The sequence below is a fragment of the Phymastichus coffea genome, unplaced genomic scaffold, assembly GCF_024137745.1.
Source record: "Phymastichus coffea isolate CEN01 unplaced genomic scaffold, Cenicafe_Pcof_1.1 PCOF00063, whole genome shotgun sequence".
Classification (NCBI taxonomy): Eukaryota; Metazoa; Arthropoda; class Insecta; order Hymenoptera; family Eulophidae; genus Phymastichus; species Phymastichus coffea.
Genome location: NW_026706874.1, coordinates 885219 through 900680, shown reverse-complemented (window position 1 = coordinate 900680; position 15462 = coordinate 885219). Strand labels below are relative to the sequence as shown.

At 39.3% G+C, this 15462-nt stretch overlaps 1 protein-coding gene across 1 annotated transcript in view; it reads right to left on the bottom strand.

Annotated features, from left to right (window-relative positions):
- The window catches only part of LOC131667113 (ras-related and estrogen-regulated growth inhibitor-like), a 28460-nt gene extending 15376 nt beyond the window's left edge, over nt 1-13084 (bottom strand). Inside the window, exons 1-3 of the mRNA XM_058940325.1 lie at nt 12797-13084; nt 5116-5172; nt 1266-1342 (exon numbers count right to left, since the gene is read on the bottom strand). Of these exons, the coding sequence (XP_058796308.1) occupies nt 1266-1342; nt 5116-5172; nt 12797-12857 (195 nt within the window). The 5' untranslated portion in view covers nt 12858-13084. The remainder of the gene's footprint in view (nt 1-1265; nt 1343-5115; nt 5173-12796) is intronic.
- Between the last annotated feature and the right edge of the window lie 2378 nt (nt 13085-15462).

Below are 15462 nucleotides of genomic sequence, written 5' to 3'. Positions count from 1 at the left end.
ATCAACTTCCAAGTGCAAGCAGGTACTTCGCTTAAGAGTGCGATTGGCGAGAATTGTATTGGCTTTATGACTGCATTGCGTCCTGAAAAAAGTCCTGAAACTTACTGCTTACTTGCGAAAATTTCTCGAATTGAATCGTCCGTCCTCTAAGTTGGTGAATGTTTGCGGACAGTGTAATTGCTTCTTTCATTGTGCATTGTTATACTATTCTTTTTCTTTTGTCTGGTAATAGAATATTCTATTCGACACGATGAAAGATAAACCTTTATTTGCACGGCAGAGCCTTACCCTTAGATGTCTTGCTACCGACATTTCAACAAATAATCAATTTCAAGTTTCTTTAATTTTTCAGCAATCCTAAACGTAACCTCGAAAAGGAAATTGCTGAATTGTGAGGTTTTTATTTCGAATCTGTTTCATTTTGTCTCATTTTCTCAACTTTGAAATAATTTTCGCGCGTTCAAAGTTGAGTTGAAATTTTGAGATTTTATTATCCTTCGGTTGTGCCAGAGAAAAGATCATTCTGCATATCTTGAGTATGCAAAATACTCAGAATGTAGGTTGTTTATTTGACACGTCCAGTAACGGTTTTCGTTGGAGACAAAGAAAATTAAAAGACCACTCTTGGCGCTGTGTAATTCATCTTGCAAAACGAGAATAAATCACAAAGTATGTTCGCATACATGTATACTCTATCGATAATCACGAACGCGTATTAATTTTCCGATATTTCAGAAATTGCGCAACCACGGTTTAAAAGCTCTAGCGGTGATAGTTGCGTCACATACATCCACACATCCCGTTTCGGCCGCAAAGCGTCCCCATTGCGATCGTGGTTTCGGTTCGATGTGCGGTAGAAAAACTTTCTTGATTGACACCTGAGATCTTTTGGATAGGCAGTTTTTTCTCCTCTGACCAAAGTGAGATTAGCTGAATTTTCCTTCTGGTGTGGGATGTAAATGGAGTGCCGTGAGCTTGCTTTCACGCGCACGTGTTTCTTTTTTATGCGCGACAATAGAATAAAAATAGAAAAAGAACGAAGCGTTAGAATGTGCATGTATGTAACGCAAGAGGGAAATTAGTCAGCCGGTATAAATCAACACACACGAGACAGCGTGGAGACGCCAGAAAAGTGTACATCGATCGCGCGCCCAAGTAAATAACTCAAAAACGCGTTCAAACTTCCGCATGTTTTACACACGCGCACACACAGGCAGACACAAAGAGGGAATAATAATAAACAATGAAATAAGCACAGAACTCACCTCGCATCTGGACGTATCAAGGATTTCGACTTCGGTGGTGACGTTGTCGATAGTCACGCTATGACGGTAGAGAAAATCTGCAAGGAAAAAGAAATGTTGTATTGCGTCATAATTATGCGCTTTTGTTCGCAATACGGAAGACACGACGTGTCTATAGATTTGACTTGTGTTATAGCTGCGCGTTCGACTTTTACGAAGGTGCGCGCCTGCATATATATATATTCTCGTGACTCAATTTCTTGCGGCGTGAGTGATGTAAATTTTATATTGTGCTCCCGTTATAAGACTGAATATTAAAAATAAAATTGATGGATAAATGAGCCGAAGTTCCGTATGAGAAAAAATTATTTACAAACTGCAATGTTGAAAGCGTCGCTCTTCTTTGAATGTACGATCTTCCGCGCGACGCTTCGAAAGAAAGTGTAACGTAAATATACGATCGAAGCATGCATTTGCCACGAGTTTCACTTCCTTCTTTCTTCCTTTCTGCGCATCGATCAACTTAGAGAATAAATATCGGCGTGACGATGATGACGGCGATCGTGACCGCGAAAATCGTTACGCAACGCGCGATCCTCGAAAAAAAAAGAAATCGACTTACAGTTACGCTGCAGGACGCAGTATCGGGCCAATCGATTTGCCCGGATATCGTGCTATTAAACGAGCGACTTTTTCGATAAGTGAAAGACACATTTTCTCGGAAATCAATGGCGAGCGAGCAGGCAAAATAAGGTTAATACATTGCGTTATAAAATAAATTTGCCCCGGCGCCAGCGCCAATTTTCGGCGATGCCGCAGCAGGTTCTCGACCTTGGCTCGCATTTCGATATCGCGTAACGGGATTTCCTTCGCGAAGCGAGAAAATGAGCGCCGATTGCCGTCGTAATTCATCAATTTCGTGTTTGAAAAGAAGCGAGTGTGTTCGTGTTGAATTCGAGAGCTTCTACCGATTAATGGGGGAAGACCTTATCGCTTGATGTATTGACGATCTTAACGGCGAAGATATTTGTTTTATAAAGTTCAGGGTCGGATTTGATTAGCCAAAGCGATAAGAATTTCGTTCGCGGCACATCAGCGACTCGCAGGCACGATGCGAGTGGCCTGTATGACGCAATTGTGGTGCTTGGCGATGCCCAACTTTGTTAACGAATCGAAAAAAAATAAATTGTTTACGTTTGGCGTCTAAAAAAACGCATTCAAGTATCGAAAATAGCACGCAACGCCTTTATACACCGAGACGGGGCGGGAAATATTATGACGTCGCGCTCGATAATAAATCAGTCGGCAAACATCGTTTCGCACTGTGTACGCGCATGCACGAAAATCATAAATTAATCCGCCTCAGAAAAGAATTATCGGCTCGTTAATGTTACGACGACACGTGAGGTTGGAGTGGGGTTGGACCCACATATCTTGTACATGCCATGTGATGCAAGATTTTTCTTTTCTATGACGTAATTGCGAAAATTTCACCGCGTAGAAGCTGAAAAGAGAATAAGCGAGATACGTCCATTTTAATGGATAATTAAACGAACCATAAGTGAAATTAAGTAAGTTAAAATGATAGGAGGAAAGTTCGCGCTCGCTTTTTTCCCCAAGTCTATGTATATTTTAAGCTCATTACAAGTCATTTAGAAAGTCATTTCGGCAACGATATAAGCGTTAATTTATTATCAATAACTTCATTCTTAAGACCAATTAGAATCAGTCATTTCAAGCTCGCGAAGTAGAAATGGCTTTCTATATACAAACGAGCGGATTTTTTCAAATCGGAAATTCAAGAAGCGAGTTTTAAGTTGAATGTGCGAGAGAGCGAGTGAAATAGCACTCGCGTAAGCCAGCGGATTGATTGATTGATGGAAACGATTTTGCACCCGAGTATCAAGTGTTTGAACTAGGTGCAATTTGCGAGTTCAAAAGTTGACAGCGAAAGTATGCGCTTTTGACGAAGTTAAAAATTGATTTTGAAAGTCGAGTGATTTATATCTGTGCTCACGCGAGCCGCGTGGAAAAAAGTCGATCGGCCACTTTGCCGACATTCTATTTTGAAAGATATCTGGAATGTCGAAGAAAGAGCTTTTATTCCGCTCTCTTTTTTTCTTTTTTACCGAGCTCGAGGTGGACCTCAAAACCGATTACTCGGCTCGGCGCATGAACGCGAAAATGTTCTTCTCGCGACGACGACGTTTGTTTACGAAAGTTTCGCACGCGCTCGAGGCGTAAAACTGGATCTTTAAAACTTGATTATTTTGCATAGGCGCGCGCGACTACCGGTCTTTTCCCGAGGATACATCTTTTCGTTTTCTTCCTTTCTTTTTTGCTTTTTGCCGCGGGCAGGTGTCTTCAGAGCTGCGGGTAATTAACAGACTGATGCCTAGCATTTTCGCTTTCAAGGAATCCCCGTGCGTCGATGGCTTTCGCATCGACAATAGTAAATCACCGTCGTGTATACGTATGCATCGAAATCGCAGGGGAGATGGAACGCGCGCACACGACGACGTATGCGCGAGAGAAGCTTTTCCTCGCTGTTTTATTGCCAGCCGTAGAGGAATGCGACCAAGTTTCTTCTCTCTTGACTACTCGTGCTTCTAATTTCAGACGAGAGCGTCTGTCTCTGGCACCGCGGATATTACATTAGGTGTGGGACGACGACATTTTTCGAAGCTTCACTATAATAATGAATAATGTATTTTCACGAGAGATAATGCAAATCACGCTACCCTTTTTTCCCCAACTTTGCCCTCGAGGGGCTTATTATAGCAGTCACGCGGATGTTATGCTTCAAGAGGTGAAAGTTCGAGAGGATGCTTTTTTCTATATTTAGATGAGTATCTTTAAGAAAAACATTCTTATAACGAGTTCTTATTTTTAGAAATAATGGAATTCGCTATTTCAGAGTCGTTTTTTTCTTTCGTGTACTATCCCAAAGTCGCGGATTATTGTCTCTACAATAGACCCAAAGCTCTCCAAATTCTCTCTGTTGCTTGGGCACACTCGATCTATCAATCCTAACCAATGAATGAAAATTGTGTGCAATTGCCGCAGAGTCCTCTGTCCAACGAGATAAACGTTGTTTCAAATTCTAAGAGGAAGAAGAAGAGCAGTTTCTTTATTTGTCAGAATTATGCACAGACTTTCCGTAGAATTCATAGAATATGGAAAATCTTGGTTGTCTATTTTGCATAGGATCGAACGAGAACTCGTCAAAATTTACGCAGAACTATTTGTCGACAAAAAACTTTGCAAAAAAGTCTTACGACGCCTCGTACTAATCCGTAAAAGCCCTCAAGTAGGCCAGTAAAGTACCTTACTTACGGGAGAGAGAAAGAAAACCTGGTGTCTATAAATATCAAATCGATTGCCCTCCCATTCTCTCGAAAAGAAAAGCCCCTAACTCTGTAGACGACTAATAGCTGGCATTCGCAAAAAACGACACTCGAGCAATAATCCCTTGCACACGCGCGTGCGCGCATCTAGCATCCATCACTTTGCGCTGCTTGCATAAAAGGACTACACGCATGAAAGGGGGGTTATATAGGAGTCAATTACCGCCCCGTCACTTTTTACCATGCAGTGCACGAAGCGCGAAGGTCAGACTTTATTTCGAAAGAGAGAGAGAGACGGTTCGCATTCCATTGCTCTCTCTCTCCCTCTCTTCCCCCTTCTTCTTCTTCCTCGCTGCGTGTAATGAGCGGAAAATGCGGACTAATGGATTGTATTAACGCGCGTATTAAAGGCCGAAGCTTAATATTATGTGTGCGCGTACGCAGAGAGATGAGTTAGATTAGCGAAAGACGATTTTTTCTTCTCTAGAGGGATGAAACAATGTTGGATTTTCTTTCTAACTTACCGCTGGTCGAACTGTACTCGCCGATATAGCGACGCGTCAAGTATCGCACCACTACAGCTGAAACAGAAAAATAAGGATGGTTATTCAAGCTGATCGCTCGCTGCTTGGTATTTGGGACTTAGGAGACAAAAGAAACACTCGTTGCACATCCTTCGGAACCATTCATCCATTCGTAACGACTGCTTGCATTCAACGTAATCTCATCACGACAAATACAGGGAACCACGAGAGACAAGGAACAATGTCAAAAGAAAGTTCATTATACAGGTAAAACTAGATTGAAAAGTATTTTCGTATAAAGGCAAAGCTCGAAAAATATCGGCTGTGTAAAGAAGTCGCTGACCTCGATTTCATATATTAAAGCGCGCGCGCACAGACGCACGCGTGATCCGCGAATAGAACTTTTTTTAGAAGGCACCTGTTGCTTCGAATTTTCCTCTCTGCGCCTCTGTACGTACGCGAGCGTTATCGGTGAAAGTTATATACGCAGCACACGTGCGACCTAATAAAGTACGTGAATTTCATTTTTTTTCTTTGCGAGAGAGAAAATTATGATGGTTTGATGTGTATCGCGCGACGATGTTTCTATTGATTGATTTACGATTTTGCATTTGCTGCTTGAAAATGAAGTTTATTGTAATTCCCGCGCCGATCGAGGAAACCATTACGATATAGCAGACGAAATTTCGCAAAATGAAAAAGGAAATTCTGAATTGTAAAGCGTGTATGCTCTTTCTGCAGAAAAAAAGCGTTGATTTAGGAATCGTCCAACAGACGTGGAAATATAACAACAGACGCGTTCCGCCGTAAGCGATTAGGCATATCTACCAAGGAAAGCAAACGAAACCTAATTAGACGAATGCATTTATGGTCAAGGCGATTTCAAGCGCGCGAGCTGTGCAAAACAAATCATCCGCGCAGAACTTTCACGACTTCGCATATATGAATATATTCGAGTCGACGTAACATGGAGTGCGTCATTACGAAGCTTTGAATTTGTAATGATATCAGAATTTGAACGAATTCATCGTGAGCTTTTACGGCTGTTGGCATGGGTATTCCGCTCAATAGTTGATGGGACCCAATATATGGCCGAATGAAACTTAAGAAAATACATTGAACGAAACAGTGAAGACGACACCCTGCACACGCAATCGTGTTTCCTGCGTATTATCGCGCGCTGCTCGACCAAACAAAGTATTTCGAAGCTGCCTCTTTTTTGCTTCGAATTGAGAATCATTCGTCGCGCGTGGGCTGATTGCATTACGAGATGAATCAGGTTCGTTAACGGTATAAACAATACCGCGCACGCTTCCTGCGCGTGCAACGCACCAGCAAAACGTCATCGCTTTTTTTGCGACTATAAAGTAACGCGAACCGTCGATATCGCATTTATTTAAATATTCGAAAAACAAATTTTTCAACATTTCTCTTACTGACCGAAAATCTGCATAGCGACGATCTCGATTTTACGTGACACCATAGAGTACGTGAAATTTGCATGGAATCCAGACAAATCGAGGTTATACAGCCGCGACACTTTCCAAGAGAGACTGTTGACACGTCTTACGCTTATTTGCGTCGATAAACTAATTACGACATCTAACACTTTTTTTCTTGGCTTTTTCACTTCGGCCATGTGAATTTGTATGGGGAATGTTGACTTTCACGAGGATCAGTGTAAATTGGTTTTTGTAGGTGCCAAATTCAAATTTTTAGAATACATTTATTGATTTTTAGGAAATGATCGACATAAAATATTTAACCGAAGGTTCAACATTTATGAAAAATATAATATTCAATAATATATCAAAAGGGTCTTGGACTGATTTATGTAACAACAAGATCTATTCCTCTGCAGATTATTTTAGTAAACAAAGTAAGTTCTCGACTTCATTATATACGTATTTTAAGAACTAATCTTCTTAATACACAAATATCCTCATATGTATTCATACTTAGTGTTTAGAATGCAGTTCTACAATTGATGAAATTAATTTTTGCTATTTCTTTACATCGTTTCGAAAAGATTTCACTAACGATTTATATCTTGTACTCGAAAAATAATCATTGAAACACGAATTGTCGCTTATACATTCTACATTAATTCGCTACTCTCGCGATTTAAATTGTTACGGATTAAAAACCTCAAAGACGTTTTAATTCAATGTAATGTCGCAGTAAGAGTCATAAACGTTTAAAATTTACGAGCATCATAAGATAGAGTTCAATCCCTCACGGATATTTTCTACGATTACGAAACGAAAAGTATTATAGATAGAATTTATGCGATCACTGAGAATATTCGTGCAGCTTAAAATTCCACTGACAATTCAGTTGAACCCGCATAAATCATAAATGTGCTTCTCGTTTCAATTTTTCCATGACAAGTAATGATATTTCAAATTTTATATATTAGAAACTGCAACTTTGTCGAGAAAATGACCTTAATTAGATAAACATCTAACTCTAATATTTGAAGAAGAAAAAAAACGCATATGCACTTTCACGTCGCGGTCGAGTGGGAGAGAAATCAATTTCCGTCTCTAAAGAATTTAATTATTGCATCTTGCCGGCTTCGTATACGAGTGATTGAGATGTTAATTAGGCTAGAGGCACGTGCATCATCACGCGTGCGCTACGTTGCTTTTCCTTAATTATTACGGTAAATCCGCGTCGCCGTCGTGGGATGTGTTGACGGCTTAATTTTTTTCCCCCCTCGCGAGAGTGTTGATGGAGTTGCTTCGCTTGTAAATTGAAAGACGAGCATTTTTCGACGTGCGAGCAAATGGAAACTTACCGTATGTAATTTTCTTGAATATTTTGATTACACTTCCACTTGAGAGTTTGTGCTGTAAAAAAAGGCAAGAATGTTCTGTGTGGAGATTTTTTTTCAAGGGGATATTCTTAAGATGAAGAAAATTAGAATGACAATTTTGTCAAAGTAAGAAAATGTAAGCAGTTTTAGGCTTATCAATGTCGTCGTATCGCATTCCATTAAAAGCAAAAATGGCTCTCTCATCTTCAGAATATTCGTTTTTGACCGATTCGCGATAAGTGAAAATCCGGCTTCATTAAGCAGTTGACTATATTTCCCTAATTACCGGCATTCCACTGCGCGATAAAAATCCACGCTTGGATTTTTATCTCGCAGACTTTCGAACGGTAACAAACGATGCGCGATAAATCATCGAGGGAGAAAAAAAAGACTGCGAATATCAATAGACCGCTAAGGTCTGGTTTTGAATTATAGAGTTCACGCCACGTTGCCCCTGAGGGTAGCCTAAGGAGCGACCATAAATTCATACAGCATTTACTCTTATAAGCCTTTCTCAGTCTATCTATGCACACGTGCACTTTTTATTCGACCAAAGTGTAATTGGATATGTGTGCGGCAACTGTTATGCAATTGACAAAAGAATGGCTTTCGTACGTGGGCGAGGGAGGATGCAGACTTCTGTAGAGATTTCGCGGTACTTATCATCGTCATTCTTCCTCCGACGCCATGAGGTACGCCTGACCGAAAGAACGGAAAAAGAAGAAGAAGACGTAACTTCCTGACCTTGGATAGGACACGACGAGCTCTCTTCTCCCCGCGCTATAATTCAACAAAACGACGAAGGTCGAACGAAGAAACGAGGTGTTGAATGCCCGTGTAATCGTTAAGCAAAATGCGTTTTCTTCTTTGCGAGGTCAAGGTTGAGATAAGAGCAGCTTGCTGCATTATAGCCCTCTGCGAGTGGTCTTCGTCATTCGGCGTATTTAAACGAGCAACGATGAAAAGTATTGTCGCGGGGCCCGCGAGGCCCATGAAGAAGAAGAGGAGGAGGAAGGAGAGAAAAAGCGGGCGAGCTGACAGCGCAGCTGTAAGCAAGAGTTCGATCGGCCGCGCGTTCACTTTCGATGCACCGTGCGCGATTGTTCGTTACCGGTTCTCTCTCTTTCTAGATCCACGCCTCCTCGGCTCGCCGGCAGCAGCGGGCGGAAAAGTATGCGAGCGATTCGTGTTTTCGCGCGATCGATCGCTCGCGCCCGTCTTCTTTCGCGCTCGGTACACGCCGCGCAAGAAAAGCGCGCGCCTTTGATGGTTTTATCCCGCGCTCGGAACTTATTAGTCGCCGCCCGCGCCCGCGTCAACGGGCTATTATTGTTGCTCTCGAGAGCACGAGGCATCGAGTTCGATGCAAGGCCGCCGCGCACCAGATATCCGCCAAATTTTGCGCTTACGCAAGTGATGCGCCTTTGGGCGCCTTCGCGTATTGTCGCATTTTTTTCTTCTTCTTTTCGCCAGAATGTCACGCGCGGTATCAATGAACTTGACTGCCAGCGCGTGACCATTTGGAATTCGAAATTGCCGTTCATTTATCGGTATTCAACGTCACTTCATTGGACACCTCGATACTCGGTCGACTTGATTTCAGAGCATACCACATTTGCCAATTCACGTGCAATGAAACTAATAAGTTAATCATACGAACTTGACGCAGATTGTTTGACGACTCGATTTGCTCAAAGTATCGCAAAACGACTTAAAGTTGATCATATCCCTCTATCGACAATAACCCCAAGTTCAAATACCAAAATTTCAGTGACGCATCGCACGGTAAGAAATTTCAAGATGAAACATAACGCAAGAGGATGAAAAGGAACACTAAATGACTTCTGTTCCACTGTGCAGTTGCAAGCCATATACATATGCGTATGCGCTACGCGCAAGCGGTTGATAAAAAATTATACCCTAGTAATTTTTTTCGACGAGAGAGGAAGAGAAAAAGCCCCACATATAAAAGCGACTTTGTCACGCAACAAATCACCGCTGTACATACAGGTGTGCGTGCGCTTGTTTCGACCACCGTAACAATTTTTCCTTTTTGCAAAATAAAGCTTTTGAGATTGACATTCGTCATTAATATTCGTTTGGTATAATCCTTCTGATCATAGAACCATATAGATCATAGACTCGCATTTTGTGCAAAAAATTAATTTCATTGGCTATATACGCACACATAACTCTTTGGAAAATCAAGTGAGAACGGTGTATAAAAAGAATCTATTTTCAACACGGAGAGAGCTTTATTTTTCGATTCTCTGCCTCTGCGTGTTATAAATATCGTCGTATGTCTGTGTGCAGCCTGGAAAAATTCTTCGGTTCGTTTTGCTTTCCTTCTTTCTTGTGCGAATTGCTCGTTTTTTTTTTTTTGCACCCATGAAAAACTTTTAAAAATTGAGATTGAAATAGCTTCATTGTTGTTTTATGCAATACCGATAATACTTGTTTGTAAATTGTTATTTGAGAAAATTCGCTGAATAACTTTTTTTCCAGTTGCAAGCGTTATTCAGTTAAAGATAACAAAAAAATCAAAGTATACATCACTCGACAGTTTTGCCTTAAAATCCCGGAGAAAAAGATTCGACAAATTCGTGCACAAAATAAAATGCACATCACCAAAAATATTCCCGGTACATAAATCGCAATGCAATCAATTTACGATGTGACGTTACGTTTTTCTTTATGACAGCGCCTCCCTCCATGCAAATTAATGTCGTGTGGTCCGAAACTGCATGTCGCGCGTTAATAGAGTCTAGACGTCGATGTTTACGAGCGATAAAGTAACTTATAATTCGATATAATAGCGGCGCTAATCTCGGCGCCCGCCTATATTGTCGTAAATCAATTGTTTTCCTACTCTTCGCTCGCACGCCACAATGTGAAATAATCTCAAGTGGACCTAGGTAATCTTTATTGTTTTGCTTATCTGCGAGCTACTTAAATGTACATTTGCAATTTGTCTACATATACATTAAGAATCGATCACGTTTGCAATGGAATTCATACTTTACATCCGCGAAATATTATTTATTACACGGCTGAAAAAGGTGTCTCATACGTGTGCTTGGCACGTTTCATTGTCAATGTTATTAATTTAAGAAATAAACAATCCGGACTCTCGACTGTTTCAGTTTAAACAAATTTTTTTTTATTTCTTAAGACAATATCTTAAATAAATATCCGATTGGCGAAAAGAATTTTTTTTACTCAAAAACTTTACTTACGAAAGCTTTTCCATGAGCGTTTTCAGTAGCAAAACGGTCCAACGGAAAAAAATTGTGGGAATTTCTCACTCTCCGCGTCGCGCGCACCGATCTTTGAATGAAACTAAACTCAACGCGCGTTGGCTACCGTTTAAGGCGCTATCTCGAGAGCGAAGAAGCCGTGCTTGCAAGTAAGTTTCGTTTCTTTTCTTTTTCCCTCGTTCTTTCTTTCTTTCTTTTTTTTTTTATAAAACTACCTATACCGGGCCCTTTCTTGCCTGTGAGGAATGCGTCGTGCTCGTTAGGCTCTCTGATTGATTATAAACAAGGTCGCCAATGGGTTGTTGCCGTCTGCGTGGATGAAAAAAAGACATTCTTTTCCACGAAAAACATCTATTCTATATATGAATTCGCCTGCCTAATTTTAAAATGCCATGGTAATTTTCGTTCGAGTGTGCTTTTTCCCTTACCTCCGAGAGACGCGCCGGAGAGTTTTGTACGAGAAAGAAGCCATATGCACGGTTCATCCGTTGCAACGGTCAATTTTTAGAAAGTCACGTGCAAAAAAAGGGCCACGTTAATGGGCATATTTTTTATTTTTTTTGTTTTCACCGACGTTACGCTTGAATTTTGAATTTCCATGTCGTGAATATTCATAAGCAAATGTTACATAGTTGTTGTCTTTTTTTTAATTGATACTTCCCTCAAGCTGCTGAATATTACATGAGTGTAAGAACTTGATTTATTAATTAAGTGCTCTTAAGTGACTTTTAATTATATTTCAAACTTATTTGTTTCATATACGGAGAGATTTCTATTTTCTTTACATATTTTTCCCTACCGAACCAACGATTATACATGTTTACATTAACTTGTGAATTTCCAATTAGTTTTTACGTAAAAACTGGAAAATCTAATACTAAATAATCTAATAATACAGTCGATAAATATATGTAGAACAAATTCATCTTCGCCGCATTACGAAATAAACTCGTGCGGAACTGACCTAAGATCAAACCGCAAAAAAGTAAACATTGTAATAAACAAAAAGTACACACTTTTTATCTCTTGATAATTCTAGAAGTATTAACTGGGATTATTAAAAAAATGATAGAAGTGAAAATCCTATTTCAGTATTACTTACATACACGCACACTCACACGCACATGCGGGAAGTTCAAACTTGGCTTTCGATGATAAAGTCCACTTTTCCTATTTAATTACGTATATCTTTTTTCTGTTCTTAATTAGTCGTGCGTGAAACGACGTCTGATAAAAAAAAACAAAAGACTTAAACAAAAGACTGTAGTGTGCGACGACGACAACGCGAGTTGCTCGATTGACACACGAGTAAGTGAGTGATAAGTCATGATTTCACTGGAATTCGTGCATGCACTTTACTTTCTATCTTTTTATTTTGAATCTGATTGACGACTGTTAACGGGTGTTGACTTTCGCGAGTGCAATAATGATCGCCAAAATCTAATTGTTATTTTTCGCAAAGTTTGTTTTTCGCCAGTGGCAATTAGACACGAAAAAATCGAGCATTATCACACGTACCCTCAAAGTGTCTCAACACCCTCTCGAAAGTCTGGTTCGCGAAACAATGTCAAAGAGAGAAAAAACCATTCAGAGAGATGACACGAACCTGATTTGCCGACTCTTGGTCCGCCGAGGACGACCACCCTGATCCTGTTGACGTTCGTCATTGTCGTAGGTGTTAAGTGTCGTTGACCATTGTTCACAATTAATTTGTTTTTGTCTTACACTTGGAACAATAACCAAATGAAAAACTCAACTGAACGAAGCACCTGTGTTTTATTGTCTTATTCCTATCGAAATGTTCGAAAATTTGTGTGAAATTTGATAAGGAAAGCACAGATGGGAAAAAGTGTATAAAAAAAGAAAGTTTACTAATATCCAGAATGTTACTATATGGCTCGAGCGTCTGCGAGCGACTGACTGGTTCGCTCACCGGTAGAACGAAGGTAAAGTTCGTGAGTTAACCAAGATGGCAGCACCTCGCGCGATTCGCGCGGAGGCACGTGCGAGAGAACTACTACTCTCGCTTTTTCTCGGAAAGTGTAGATTGAGAGGGAGGCTGTATTTGTGCTATTATGGCGATGAAAATCATTATCGTATTATCCAACTTGTTCATTGACATTTGAACGTAATGGGAACTACATACTAATGACGATTGTAATTCGTAACTATATAGTGAGTTTAAATATATTATAGTCAGTTGTTAAATTGCTAATAAATGTTTTTTGATAATAAAAAGGAATAATTACAAATGAAAATCGCTTAGATTTACATATGCATAGTACCGTTCACTTTGAACTTATATATATGATGAGCGTTCGACTTTTTAATACAATGATTTAGTTCGCGTAACTGTTTCGCGACGCGCGACAATACGCATATTTCATTTCAATTGCTTCGCGATTGAAACATATTCTCTCTAACTTTCGATCGTTGCATTTATGCATAATGTATGCGTGTTCATTTCTTATATGTAACTAACTATTATTTCAACGAAATCATTACTGTTAATTTGAAAAAAAATTTGTCTCATTTTTAAAGTTAGTTTAACCGACGTTTAGATAATTATTAGATTCGTATCTCATACTAATTGCATTGTATAAATTACTTTTAAGATTAATAAAGAAGCAAAGGTTACCGATAAAATTTCAAGTAGATCTTAAAATAATTAACGAATTTCAAAATTATAATTTTCAAAAAAACGAAAATAAACAAAAGGACAAAATTTTGATGTAAAACTTGCTTTATCAATTTCAGTGGCCTAAACATATTGAGAAAAAATCAATAATACATTTTTTGTAACCTTTAAAAAAATAAAATTATTACTCAAATGTTTTTTGAAATCGTTCGATATCATAATTACAAATGCGGTTTTAAAAGTATAAAATGAAGTGTCTTTCATGAAAGCAGTACCTTTAACTTGAAATTTATTGTATAAAAATGTAAATAACTGTTACGTTTAGTTTCTATTGCCATTTCAGAGGTAATGCAAACAACTGTATGACTTAATTTGCAGCTTTTAGATGAGACAATCAATACGACAATAAATCTCTCAAAACGAGCAAATTTATTGATTGACCTGTTGAAAGTTAAAGAAACCAAACTGCATATTGTTTTTTTTTTCTTTCTTTGCGCAAGTCAAAATAACAATGTACCTCTTTCAACTCATTGTCGAGGACAAATAGTAAATAAAACATTTAAAAAACTGGTGATATATATGTGTGCGCGCGCGCCCGTATGTATCTGTTGTAATATTGAGCTTCAAACCGTCCAAATTATTTATTTGCGACGATGCACATCTAAAAAAATGAAATAATGCATTTATTAAGGATTATTATTAAAATCACTGACGTAATACGTCCAGGCTGTAAAAATAAATACAGCAATCAATTAAGTAAGAACGTGTGCACATGACCTTCAACTTCTTTTTCACAGGTAAATTAGCGCAGGTATGCGGGTTAGTCGGTCGAACAAGACAAAAGAAAGGGATCAGCAGATTTTTTGGGGATGAGGCGCAAAGTTTATGACCAATTATTACCTCCGCGAAGAGGCGACGTGAGTATGTGAACTTTCATGCTGTTTGCTTCTGGCTAAATTGACATTCTTACGTGGATGATTCACACACATGCAAGTATCATTTATACTTATCATGCAGTTTTCTTTTTCTGTTGGGAGAGGTCTTTCAATGTTTACTAAACATTATGCAAATGAAAGCAGTAGGTCTTTGTAAGGCCGACCGCGATGATTTAATAGTAAAATACACTTACATTTTTGTCGTGAAATTAAAAATTTTTCAAAAAGAGAATGTCCATTATCATTTTTGAAAATAAGAGAAAATCGCTTGCACTTAAAAAGAAAACAAGAGCCATGCATTATCCTTATATGGATGCAGTCGGTGCACATATATGCAAACAAGCAACAATGCGCGTGCGAGGCAAGGAAATTTTCGATAAACAAAAGAAAGACTGAGAGAGAGAGAGAGTGCGAGAGAGAGTGCGAGAGAGAGTGCGAGAGAGAGTGCGAGAGAGAGAGAGAGAGAGAGAGAGAGAGAGAGAGAGAGAGAGAGAGAGAGAGAGAGAGAGAGAGAGAGAGAGAGAGAGAGAGAGAGAGAGAGAGAGAGAGAGAGAGAGAGAGAGAGAGAGAGAGAGAGAGAGAGTACAAGTCTCTTTTTTCTCTTTTGTTTAGAAAAGAGAACAAGAAAAAAATTCTTATTCAAGGTACTTCCTTGGGTATGTAACAAAACGTTGTGAAAGAAACTCCGTTTTTGTTCGT